At 45.8% G+C, this 13669-nt stretch overlaps 2 protein-coding genes across 2 annotated transcripts in view; both read left to right on the top strand.

Annotated features, from left to right (window-relative positions):
- The window catches only part of LOC135234859 (NACHT, LRR and PYD domains-containing protein 3-like), a 91178-nt gene extending 80420 nt beyond the window's left edge, over window positions 1–10758 (top strand). The window contains exon 15 of the mRNA XM_064299861.1: window positions 10498–10758. Within this exon, the coding sequence (XP_064155931.1) occupies window positions 10498–10587 (90 nt within the window). The 3' untranslated portion in view covers window positions 10588–10758. The remainder of the gene's footprint in view (window positions 1–10497) is intronic.
- The window catches only part of LOC135234861 (SRSF protein kinase 1-like), a 32731-nt gene that overhangs the window by 6092 nt on the left and 12970 nt on the right, over window positions 1–13669 (top strand). The window contains exons 3-9 of the mRNA XM_064299863.1: window positions 6126–6244; window positions 6675–6783; window positions 7140–7227; window positions 7790–7877; window positions 8603–8709; window positions 10842–11007; window positions 11739–11764. Of these exons, the coding sequence (XP_064155933.1) occupies window positions 6126–6244; window positions 6675–6783; window positions 7140–7227; window positions 7790–7877; window positions 8603–8709; window positions 10842–11007; window positions 11739–11764 (703 nt within the window). The remainder of the gene's footprint in view (window positions 1–6125; window positions 6245–6674; window positions 6784–7139; window positions 7228–7789; window positions 7878–8602; window positions 8710–10841; window positions 11008–11738; window positions 11765–13669) is intronic.

Below are 13669 nucleotides of genomic sequence, written 5' to 3'. Positions count from 1 at the left end.
ACTTTGTGGTGACTGCTGCACTCTGATGGTAAGGATCAATGAGTGACGTTCAGTACTGGGTTGGCTAAAATCAAGCCTGGCCTTGTTCAATCAACTTAATCTAATTGTCGATAAAATGTCATTGGTGGGTTGAGTGAGTAAGGGGGCAATTACTTGTGGTCTGGGTGTTTAAGTGATCACCTTTTCAGTAAATAAACGAAATTGTAATTTAAAAAATGTGTTGTGTTTACACAGTTTTCCTTAGTCAAGTATTACATTTTGTCTGAAGATCTGATACCATTCGGTGTGACAAATATGCGATAATAGAGGAAATCAGGAAGGGGCAAATACTTTTTCATGACACTGTACCTCTGTTTGCCCTCACTATGGGCGAGGAGGGGAAGGGGAAGAGGAAGGGTTAGGCCTAGGGGAGGAATGGACCCAGTGTTTTTTTGGGTTTTTTTGAGAGTTTTTAATAGGGTAGGTTAGGGTGGTTCTGTTGTGCTCAGTGTTCCCTTTGTTTATGTTTGTTTAATATTTATTATGTTTCCCCTCGTATGTTGCACCCAGTTGTTTTCCAAATTATGTGTGCCCTGGATCTGTGACCTTCAGAGAATGAGTAGTTGTTGGTGTCAGCGATTTGCAAGAATAGATTGGTGAATTGGCTGTAAATAGTCAAGCCAAGCAGTTTTCGTTTGTCATGTTTGTTTTTTTCTTGCCCTGGGCAAACACCCCAGCTTAACTCTCCACTCTCCACACATCTCTACAGTAATGTTACTGTTACTGTTAACCTACCTAAATTTCTAATTACACAAACTGCTTTTATTTTTTATGCTCCTTGATCTGGAATACTCTCCAGGTCAAACTGAAAGTACAGGGTTTGGTTTCAGTGGGTTTGGTTCTCTGACTGGTGCCCTGCTTACTGAAGACTGTACCAATGATCCTTAATGCTCCACTAATATTATAAACATTCATGTGTGTTTATAATATTTTCTTGTGTTTAGTCTTCCCTCACTTCTAGGTTTTTCTTTTGTTATTCTCTCTGAGATATCTGGTCTCATTCTGACTGGCTGAATAATGGATTGATATATAATGTATGAACAAAATGATGTGTCTGTCTAATGTCGTTCAGCAGGGTGTGGCAGCTGACAAGTGCATCAACTCACAATTACAGCCAGTAATCCAGCCATGTTTTGTGTAATAAAGTCAAATATGAACGAAAGAAGGAAAGTTAGCATTTATTTATTTTGGGTGATTTCTCCTTCAGGCAGCCTGATAAAAGCGGCCTGGCTGAGACGTTTTGGAGAACAGCCCTGGTCGCTTATTAGTGGAGCTTATGTGCCACGCCCCGTTCTGTTTGTCACCGTTTGATTTGTCCTCAGGTGTCATAATTTAAAAGGTAACGGTGAAATCGTTACTTTTTCTTTGAGCAACCAACTGCATGGCCAGGTGGAGTTATTTTTTTCATTGATGTGAATTGGTGCTATGGAAAAATCTTATTAAACTCTTATAGAACGGAATCACATGTCTGGTTTATTCATGAGTAATACTATTGATAATGTCCGGTTGTTTAAAATGCTGGTAAAATTGGTCAAATGCAGACATTTTCGTGGATTGTATTTTGGAAATGCAGATTTCTGAAGTCTTGTGCAACCTCTGCATTACCAGACCCCGTTAATACTTAAAACTGTTAGGAAAGAATCCATCGTTGCAGACCAACCAATATTTATTTTGACTTATTGTGAGAGCCAAATGTGTAATTTAGAATTTTTGCTAAAAATGATTATTTTATTTTTGGAATTTGTTTGTGGTCGGGTTTGCTCATCGTAATGATACCACAGGAACTTTGGAACTGGCTGAAGAGAGGGCTCTGAAACGTTAGTATCATTTCATAATGTTTCACTTCAACTTGTCTCTGATTCATTATTCAGCCTGTTGGATTACTATATTTGGTTAAATGGAAATGCATTGTATTCCTGTATTCTGTGTTTATGTGGCTTTGGATTTTTGACTTTAAACAAAGCTACTGTACTGACTCTTAGCTGGACCCAGTAGGTTCAGTACTTGTACCTCTCTCTGTTAATGCACTACCAGAACCTATATGTACTTACACCTTACTGTGCCAATTGAATGGGGCAGGTTTGAATTTTGAACTGTGGCCACACTGCACAACAAGGGATAAGAATTCACGTGCTAACTCAGGTCTTTTATGTTTGTGTACACTTAGCTGTGCTGATGCATTATCATATCCAATAGGCACTTACTTATACTTAGCTATGCCAACAGAAAAAAAAATTTCTGGCTGACAAAATACCAGCATTTATTTATTTATTTTTTGTACAGGGTTGCTTTGGCGGTGAAATGTCAATAAATGTTTACTGTGCAGCCAGTGAAAGGAAGCCATTCAGCCACTCTTCGGTGCTTTCTGGCAGGGCCTGGTTGGCATGCCGACCCTGTGCTTTTGTTTCTGCAGTCCCGGCTCGTGTAGGTCCAGGACACTGGATGTGCTGAGGTCATCTTCAGCCACGTGCTCGTCGGCGCTGCGTTTGGTTCCATTTCGGCATTCTGTGCCAACTTTTTTGGTTTGAGAACTTACCATTTGTTGCTGATTTTAATAAAACGTTGAGACCGAGGGGGGGGTGAGCGGCGAGCCTTCCCAGCCAAACGATGCAGGCGGCTGGGCTTTGACAGCAGAGGGTGGATGGAAAGAAACGGTGTGGGAGAGAGGAAGTGAGCAGAGGTAAAGGAAGAGGGACAGAGAGGAGGAGATACAGGGAGAAAGAGAAGAAAGTAGACGGAAGGAAAGTGAGACTGGAAGCAGCTAGCAGTGGCAGTAGTATCATCCCTTCCTTCTCTCTCTTTCTCTCTCTCTCTCTCTCATGGTGTTTTCTCCGAGTCGCTCCTCCTTGGGGGTTCTGAACCGACTACCTGCTGCTGCCGCCGTGCCGAATGGGCAGGTAGGGCCGGGGGAGGGACCAGCAGGTAGGGCCGGGGGAGAGACCAGCAGGTAGTGCCGGGGGAGGGACCAGCAGGTAGGGCCGGGGGAGAGTCCAGCAGGTAGGGCCGGGAGGACCAGCAGTACCGGGAGAGCGCGTAGGGCCGGGGGGACCGAGTGGCCGAGAGGCACAGGTAGGGCGGGAGTCGCGTAGGCGTGACAGTGCATGGTCATAACATGACTGTGCTCAGTCAATTACATGCTCCTGGACTGCACATGGTCCCGATCTTCCGGTCTGCTGCACATGATCTCAACCTTCCAGTCTGCTGCACATGATCTCAACCTTCCAGTCTGCTGCACATGATCTCAACCTTCCAGTCTGCTGCACATGATCTCAACCTTCCAGTTGCTGCACATGATCTCACTCCATCTGCTGCACATGACTAACTCCAGCTCTGCCCTGAGAGTCTGTTGCACACTGACTCAACCTTCCGTCATGAGCTGCACATCGATCTCATACTTCAGTTGGCTCCTGGAGCTGCTTGCACATTGACTCAACCTTCCAGTTGGAAACTAAGATCTGGCTGCACATGTTAATCAACTTTCCAGTCTGCTGCACATGATCTCAACTTTCCAGTCTGCTGCACATGATCTGAACCTTCCAGTCTGGCATTAGAGTCTGCTGCACATGATCTCAACCTTCCAGTGTGCTGCACATGATCTCAACCTTCCAGTGTGGCACTGAGTCTGGTGCACCTGCTCAGCAGGAAAGACCAGCCTCCCCAGAGAGCTGTTGGCACCTTCTAGACACAAACACACCCGTGGCGACCAGCTGAGCTTTTGGCCCAAGCGAATCAGAAACCTCATTCGTACGTCACGCTTTGAGGAAGCGTTTCCATGGCAGCTGTGGACAGGGTTGCAACAATTGACTCAATTAAGTTAAAGTAGTTGAAAAGGCTAATGAATACTGACATGTCAAAGCTGTTGAAAGTAAAATTTCACTGAGCTAGGCGGAATATTTTCCAAGTAAATGAACAAAAACATACATTTTTGGGCAAAAACGTGGATGGCAGTAGTACAAACAATACTGTTAAATTTGTAAGGGTATCATTTTTGACTCTTAGCCCCATATAATAATGTCTGTTCATTTGTAAATACGTTTAACAGGAACAATGATAAAGAAAAAAATCAAGTCTCGCATGAAGCATTTTTAATATCCATTTTCTTTTCTATCATGTTTCTTTATGTTTAGTGGTTACACGTTTAAAAGGTACGCCTCGAATGGTAATAATAATGACATTTTAAAGTGCAGCCCCACTCCTGCGATACTACAGTTAACCGTAGTTAAATCTCTGCCACATGCTCCTTGGAAAAAATGTTAGCGTAGCACTCTGAGAAGCCTTGAATACTTTTATGAAATCCTCATAATGCTGTCTTCAGTCTGGCAAATGGATGCTCGCCATGAGTCGAGCCAACAGCCAGTAAAGTCCTACCGTCTTTGGAATTCCTGGAAGTATGCGCCCATATGAAAATTTCTGACCGATTACTTTGGGGAAACGTTGGTCGATAACAACACAGATTTTTTGGTGGTTCTGCTTTTATGAACAACAATTTCAGATCTTGCCTTTTTAATGAGCACAATTTTAATTTCACAACAAGTAATGCAACAAAGTTAAACATTTTTTTTTAATAACATTTCTTCACATTCATCCACCTGAGAGTAAATTCCTGAAATAGCAATGATTCCCCTAGAATGTTTTTCAGGTTTGGTGGTACGCACTGAAAAACCCCTAAACAGACAAGGCACACAGGGTGTGGTCGGATGGTGCAGCAGACAGTCTGAAATTTATATTTGCTTTCAAATTTCTGTTTGTTCTGTATATTCAAGACTTAAAATGATCACAAGGAAAGGATAACTTAATACACTGCATTTATTGAATAAAAATACACCGTGTAACCTCTGCCACATAACTAAGACTCCACCTCCACACTTGCATACAGAGCCTCTATAACAACTTTACAAACTTGTGACAGAATATTTTTAGAACATTCAGTAAAAATATATTAGCCCACTGTAAGTGTGATTTAAAATGCTTTGAGGCCACTGTAAGTGTGATTTAAAATGTTTTGAGGCCACTAAGTGTGATTTAAAAAGTTTTGTTGATGAGAAACGGGCTGGCTTGGATGGCTTTTCCTTGGACTCTGCAGTTAAATCCTTCACTGACCTACATATGGCCCTGGCACCTAACCTGCAGCAGGAAGTCTTCAAAATGCTGTGTGCGTGATTCTTGGTGGGAGATCTTTGATAACTTCCTGTCCGGTCTGTGGGGATAAGGAGGAGAGTGGGGTTGGGCAGCTAGAGGAAATCTGGGCAAACTGCTCATCTTTGTCTATAAACGGCCCGAAATCCCCCGGGCAATTTAACAGGGTTGTATTGATTAGTTTTTTTGATCTTCACAGCTGTTCCGGGGCTAATTTGCCTTTTTCTCAGCCCATCCAGGTGCAATAGGTGAAAGACCTGATTTTGAGGGGGTGGGTGGACTTTGTCCTGTCTGTTCATTCAAGGTCGTAAAGCGTTTCTGGGTGTTTCGCCATCTCCGTCATTAATCAGCATGAATCATATTTATATGTCTGCTTCTAAGGATTGGGCAGAAGCAAAACCCTTTTCCTCCCCCTTTGGGAATTACCCATCATGCTCGGGCACTCATCATGGCTCCCGTTGTCAGTTTGGGAGAGCGCGGACGAGCGCCGGACGTCACCCGCTGCCTCTGATCACACTGCGGTTCACCGGTCAGGCTCACGCAGACGTGAGTCTGAGGAGGGCACTTTCGGGTGCAGTGGGTGTGAGCGCCCCGGGCTTGATGATGCGGTGTCCCGTGCACCGCGAGAACATGACGGGACACTCAGCAGCCCCTTGGGTTAGGGTTACGACAAACTTTGCATGTGTGGAGTTTGGTCTGATCGAACAACCCAGTTGAGTTGGATGGTTTTCAGATGGGGCCAGATTCAGTCTCATGAGGAACTTCTTCAGTATGTCTTGACTCCTGTGTCCTGCTGGCTAGTCACGCTGTCTGGATTGGCTTGGGATGGATTTTCCTTGGACATGGCCACGGGTGCAGTTGGTCAGAAAGCTGGGATTTGGGTGGGGGGGTCATTCGCAGCGCTGTGGCCACCGTCTCACCCCTCCTTCCATCCTCCCCTTCCTCCCCAGGCCTGACCCCCACCCCAGAGCTCCCCCGCGGCAGGAGGACTCCCCCCAGCAGGAGCCGGAGGAGGAGATCCTGGGTTCTGACGATGAGGAGCAGGAGGACCCCAACGATTACTGCAAGGGTGAGCGCCTACGCCTTCCCTCTGTGAGCAGGATCTCGCGCCCCATTCCTGCAGGCTGTGCTGCTGTTACTCGGCTCTTACTAGATCCATTAAAGCACTTCTTTACAGCGCCAACTTTCCTCTCCTGGTTTCTTGCGTCTACATTGGTTCTTGGTTTTAAGGTGAAATTAGGAACGGGCTTAAAATCCAATCACGTGAAATCGGTTTTGACCTTGGCGGCCTTTCTGTACCACAAGTTTAACCTGGTCAAGCTCATGGTCCTGTAAAATTAATCCGGTCCGATTTGTGAGATTAGCCTGAGTGGGATCGTAGTTCCGCTAGGTTATGAGCCTAACCAGTGAGGTTAGTGCTAGCCTGGCAGGGCTGCCTGGGTAAGAGCTGTAAAAGGTAGCTCATTGGTGTCCTTGTCCCCCTGTGCTCCCCTGCTCAGGTGGCTACCATCATGTGAAGATCGGGGACCTGTTCAACGGGCGATACCACGTGATCCGAAAGTTGGGCTGGGGCCACTTCTCCACCGTGTGGCTGGCCTGGGACCTGCAGTGAGTGCCCAGCTCAGAGCGTCGCACCTTTGAGTTTTTGGGATGACATAACGAATAATGCATTTGAAATCGTTTTTTTAATTTGTCACAAATTTTTGGAAAAACTGCAGCCGAGGAACGGGCTGCTTATTTATAAGATAATATTAATAATAAATAATAAACTTTATTTTTTCAGCGTCTTCCCTACAAGTCATTTGCAGCTGAAAGTTCTTTCTCAGAAAACAGTAATTAAAGGAAAAAAGTAATAAAAACCCGATTTAGCTAAAACGATACTAGGAAAACTTGCCGAAATAAAATGGCCGGCTGTCAGGCTGTTGAGCTCCTCCTGTAGGTGACGGCGGCCCTGTGTTCTGTAGGGGAAAGCGCTTTGTGGCCATGAAGGTGGTGAAGAGCGCGGAGCACTACACTGAGACCGCGCTGGACGAGATCAAGCTGCTGCGAACGGTGAGTCATCGCCAACGCCGCGCGCCTTCCAGACCGCACGGGACCGGAGTCACCAGCGTAGCCCCGGCTCCCGCTCTACCACAGAGCCTATAGACAGACCAGATACTCTGCCCTGTGTGCTTAACACTGACCATTCTGTCACAGATTCTATAGACAGACCAGATACTCTGCCCTGTATTCTTAACACTGACCATTCTGTCACAGATTCTATAGACAGACCAGATACTCTGCCCTGTATTCTTAACACTGACCATTCTGTCACAGATTCTATAGACACACCAGATACTCTGCCCTGTATACTTAACACTGAACATTGTCACAGATCCTTTGACTTGCCATTACTGATCATTACTGACTGTGACGTTTAGAGCACACATGGTCTTCAACAGACACTTTTTTTGTTTAATTTCTCATTTGAAACATCTAAAAATGTTGTTTCATTGACTTTGCAATGCTCTGAATTTATTGTGCTCTTGGGTTACTTGATGTTTAGTATCACACAGTTCTCTTTGTGGGATATAAAGTCTGGCTTGTGCTTAATTTTCATTGTTCTCTCTGCCAGGTCAGAAATACGGATCCAGATGACCCCAACAGGGAGAGAGTTGTCCAGTTGTTGGATGATTTCAAGATCTCTGGCGTCAACGGCACTCGTATCCTTGGTTTTGGCGTTGGTTTGCTGTGCAGTGAATGGTTTTGAATGGAAAAGGCTGGATCCTTGGACAGCTGTTTGTCTTTGACCCTAGTACCATGTGGCATAGCTGTACTTGGTGTTATAATAACCATGCTCAGGCATATCTCTGGTGCACTGGTGATCTCTGTCTTTGCACATAGTTGCCATCTGCCTGCATTTCTTCTAAGATGTTTTGTGTAAGATGTGTGGACATTTCTGTGCATGGTGCTCTTTTCTGTGTGAGGCGGGGTGGGTGTGGCTACAGAGCTTGTGGGGTGGGATCCAGTTTTAAACACTGGACCACAGCAAGGGTAAAAATCCTGCATTGCATGCCTTTAACAATAAAAACAACACAGCGCAGGGTTAGGCATCTCCGCTCCTGGAATACCAGAGGTTTTGGGTTTTTGCTTCGTCAGAATGCAGTGTGGGGCAGAGTGTGTGGGGCGGAATGAAGTGTGTGTGGGGCGGAATGCAGAGTGTGTGGGGCAGAGTGGCATAGTGTGTGGGGCAAAGTGGCATAGAGTGTGGCGCAGAGTGTGTGGGGCAGAATGTATAGTGTGTGGGGCAGTGTGTGTGGTACAGAGTGTGTGGGGCAGTGGGTGTGGTACAGAGTGTGTGGGGCAGTGGGTGTGGCACAGAGTGTGTGGGGCAGTGTGTGTGGTACAGAGTGTGTGGGGCAGTGTGTCCTTAACCGCTGTGCCTCAGATGTGTGCATGGTGTTTGAGGTGATGGGACACCACCTGCTCAAGTGGATCATCAAATCCAACTACCAGGGTCTGCCTCTGCCCTGTGTCAAGACCATCATACGACAGGTAACCTGGGGCTATACATGCATGCATGCACACTAAGACAGGTAACCTGGGGTTATACATGCATGCATGCACACTAAGACAGGTAACCTGGGGTTATACATACATGCATGCACACTAAGACAGGTAACCTGGGGTTATACATGCATGCATGCACACTAAGGCAGGTAACCTGGGGTTATACATGCATGCATGCACACTAAGGCAGGTAACCTGGGGCTATACATGCATGCATGCACACTAAGGCAGGTAACCTGGGGTTATACATGCATGCATGCACACTAAGGCAGGTAACCTGGGGCTATACATGCATGCATGCACACTAAGACAGGTAACCTGAGGCTATACATGCATGCATGCACACTAAGACAGGTAACCTGAGGCTATACATGCATGCATGCACACTAAGACAGGTAACCTGGGGCTATACATGCATGCATGCACACTAAGGCAGGTAACCTGGGGCTATACATGCATGCATGCACACTAAGACAGGTAACCTGAGGCTATACATGCATGCATGCACACTAAGACCGGTAACCTGGGGCTATGCATGCATACATGCACACTAAGACAGGTAACCTGGGGCTATGCATGCATGCATGCACACTAAGACAGGTAACCTGGGGCTATGCATGCATGCATGCACACTAAGACAGGTAACCTGGGGCTATGCATGCATGCATGCACACTAAGACAGGTAACCTGGGGCTATACATGCATGCACACTAAGACAGGTAACCTGGGGCTATTCATGCATGCATGCACACTAAGACAGGTAACCTGGGGCTATACATGCATGCACCGCCATTACACCCGTCTTCCACACCGCCACGCGCATTCCCCTGAGCTTATACAGAAATCACATGGGTGTAACCCCACCCCCAGGGCCACCTGCTTCACATCACTTGACCCCAGCAACCAATTATAAAAGGAAATGGAAATATTAAATGTGGGATTATATGTGTGTGTGTGTGTGCGAGCGAATGTCTCGTACTTATAACAACACGCACGTGCACACACATACACATGCACAGACATGTACACGCACACACAAAGAAATACAGGTACACATGCACACGCGCATGCACATGCACATATGCACTATTCCTTTAAAATTATCCCCTTACAATGTTTCAATCCTTCAGTATTGGCTGTATTTACCCACAGTTCTGGAACTTACAATGTATAACCCTTCAATAAATATTTCAATAATTTTTAATTTTTGCCAAGGGTTACATTTTTTTATAGTCTGCATCCTGACTGTGGGGATTGTGGTGCCTTGATGACTTTTTACGGAACTTTACATTCTAAATGTAGCTAAATATTGGGAGAACAGCATCGAGTAAACGTTGGGAGTAAAGCCAGGCCAACCGCAGTCACTGTCACAAAGTCCTATTTTGATCCAGGAAAAACCCTGTGAATAACATTTTTAAAATAAAAATGCATAAGTATGGCTGCTCTAATGAAAAAAATAATAAATAACTTATTTTCAAAAAGAAAAAATTCATAGGTAACTGGAATTATTTGGTAAACAGATGATTGCATGAAAAAGGCTTCTCTAAATCAGAATCCTTTGGGTAATGTAGTTTCTTTCGATCAGGACCGTCAAAGTGAAGCCCCTTATCTCGTGTTTTTTTAGATGCAGCAGTGCTTACTGATTTACCCTCTGCCGGCATTAAGCTTCTGCGCTTTTAAGTTCCTCCTTTTCCCTTCGCTTTTTATCTGCTGGCGGAATAACCAGCTTTTAAATAACGCACGTCCGTATTTCTGCGCGTTTGATTGGCTCAGAGAGCCGGAGGAGTGCAGGCTGTGCTGTGGGGCCGGTGGGGCACGGGGGGGCATGCGGTGGGGTCCTCTGTGCGTGAGGAACAGCACTAGCGCTGTCCTCATTAGCCCTGCAGTAGCGGACTGCATCTGCGGGGTGTCAGAGCCGGACGGATGTCCAACAGCACTTCTGAACCCGGCTCATGAGGGCCCCTGGGGAGGGCCCCTGGGGAGGGCCCCTGGGGGTCGGGTCAATGTTCGGGTGACTTTGGTTCTCGTATTTGATTCTTATTGCTATTGTGTGTGTGTGTGTGCTCGTGTGTGCGTGTGTGTGCGTGTGTGTGTGTGTACGCATCCTCCCCCTGCAGGTTCTGCAAGGCCTGGACTACCTGCACACAAAGTGTAAGATCATCCACACAGACATCAAGCCGGAGAACATCCTGATGAGCGTGGACGAGCCCTACGTGCGGCGCCTGGCCGCCGAAGCCACCGAGTGGCAGAAGGCTGGAGCCCCGCCCCCTTCTGGCTCCGCTGGTACGGCCCCTCCCTCCTCTACCCATTACCCATGAGCACTCGCTCCTTTCCTGCCGGATGAAATCTTGAACACGCGCTCCTGCTGAAAATGATCCAATTATCACGCAAAAACTGTTACAAACCGTGATTTTCAATAATATTAAAGAACATTTTCATTCGGAGTGTTGAGGAAAACTCAGATGTTACTAATTAGTTAGGAACTTCAAATATTTCAGCCCTAGGCCTGCTGGATCACTGTTCTGGTTCCTGTAGAGCTTCATTTGCCCTGTCAGCCTTCTCCACCAGTGGCCACGTTTGTGTTTCCTAAGTGATTTAGTTTGTTCTAGTAGCAGTAAAGGGGAAAGTCAGGCCTTAATGAAACTAAGGAGGCTGTGTGAGTTTTACCCTGTCAATGTGTCCTGCTATGGAGAAAATTACTTTATTGGTTCAGGCATACCACTGCAGTAGCCTTTCAGAAACAGATTATGCTTTATTACAACTCATCACTAGTAATAAGTACTTGTCTGAAATACTCAAACTGATATAAAAAATACCCTGTTACTAACCAAAACATGCAGTCATGTCAAAAAAGAGTTTTATTCTGAATATTAATGTAAAAATTAATGTTGTTTAAAAAAACTTCAATCTGTAGGGTTAGGCAGTCACGTGTATGTGTGATGTTAGTGTTTTGTCAGGGAGCATGAGGATAAAATGAAGAAAATAATTTTTTCTATGTTTGTGCATCTTTACAGTGAGTACAGCTCCACCACCAAAACAAGTAAGTTTACCCTTTTTAATTTGTTGCCTAAATGTGTACATGCCTGCTTTCGCTTTTTAAGTTTTCACGGTCTCATTTGTTCACCGTGCATAGTGGTTGGGTTTTTGTGTTTTGTGCAGTGTGCGTGTGCTTACTATTATGTCATCATTACAGCCTCCTGGGTAAAATGTGAGAAAACGTGTGTGTGCACGGTGACTTGCGCTGTGCGTGTGAACCGGCGCAGTGTTTGATCTGACGGATGTGAACCTTAATGAATTCTGTCTCGCGCGCGTTCATCTCCCACCGGTGGGTCTCCACTCCCCAGTTCAGGAACCAGAGATTTTAATGCACTCAAACCAGCCACTTCAAGTCGGGTCCGTTTGTTTGGCACACTACAGTTTCCATTTAGCATTCAGACTTAATTCTGACCCGACCCGGGGAACAGGATGTCGCGTGTGGCCTGGTTTCCTTTTGTGTCCGTGGGCACGCGCGATGGCTAAACTCTGCAAATGGACTCTCCCTGTTCAAGGTTTCGCGGCCAGCAGTGGTAGCCAGAGGACGAGAGAGAAGCCTGAGGCACAGACAGAAAGGCAGGCAGAGCGGTCGTGTAGAGTCAGTGATAGGTGGAAGGTGGATGCTGGGAGCACCTGGGAGAAGGCTGGTTTTTCAGGTTTGGGGTTGGAAACGATGTAATGTCACTGCGCCATCTGTACGCTTGTGCCGCGTGAAATAATTCATGATTCGAACAAGGACTTGAAATTTAAAGTGGTAGGTTATGATGAACTTTGAGTGTCTCAAATGTTAATCCTCTCTTTAGTAAAAGGAAACTCACTGGTTCCTGCTTTGCAGTGGATCCATTTCCTGCCATAAATGAGCATCTGTGGTGGTAAATGTTTAGGGAGGGTAGGGTGGTCCATGTTCCAGAATGCCCATTGCATCAGGGGAGACCTTAAACTAATGTGCGTGTGGACAAGTGAATGATATTGCTATATAGAGGTCCATCGATATGAATTTTTCAAGGCCAATACCTATTCAATCAATCAATCAATTTTTTTGTTGCAAGAGTGCCAAGCGTCAGAGAACCGCAACCAACAGAGTAATGTACTAGGCATATCAGATGGCAGCGATGATGTATGCTACTATACAGAAGACTCTTAGAGCTAACCAAAGTGTCACGGAACTGCATCTGAGGTGCAGGCAGTCTGTAAATCACTGTGTTCTGAAGAACGACATGTGATCTCTAAGGTGCCCAAGGGCCCTGAGCAGTTGGCCTCCTGTGTCTAGCAGGAAGAAACTTGAAGCTATGCTTTCCTCATGTGTTGTACTCATCTATTTGCACCCTAGCAGTTGGACAGTTTGTCTGTGACACGGAGCAGAAAGACTGGCTGTATGTAGTCCGGTCTTGTTGCAAGAGAAGTCATATAAAAATCGTGATCTGGCCAGTAAGGACAGCAGCTTGAAGAAAACAATGGAGTTGATTTTATTACAAACACAGATAACATGCTGCATTTTGAATGAAGCAAACTGAAGTATGGTATGATTAATGTCGGACGCGTGTGGTAGTTCACAGTCGGTATCCAGTCTCAGACGGTCCGCCGATGGACTGACCCTGTTGGAAGTCTGGCTTGCGACAGGGCGTGGTTAATGTCGAGAGGGCGTGGTTAATGTCGACAGGGCGTAATATTGACACTTGAGGGAGTGCCGGGAGCATTACAATAGGAGTGAATTTTAAAAATAATACTTTTAAAAAAAAATACCATATCCGATTCTGATATGGTATAAAATGCAAATATCTGCCTGATATATGTGTCAATCTGATCTATCAGTCGATCTCTAGTGCTACAGTACAGTATACATTGTGTGCGCGCGCGTGTGTGTGTATGTATATGGGCACGTGTGTGTGTGTGCGTGCGTGCGCGTGCATGT

Source organism: Anguilla rostrata, chromosome 11 (assembly GCF_018555375.3).
Source record: "Anguilla rostrata isolate EN2019 chromosome 11, ASM1855537v3, whole genome shotgun sequence".
Taxonomy (NCBI): Eukaryota; Metazoa; Chordata; class Actinopteri; order Anguilliformes; family Anguillidae; genus Anguilla; species Anguilla rostrata.
Note: the sequence above shows the minus strand (reverse complement) of the source record. Positions and strands in the feature narration are given on the sequence as shown.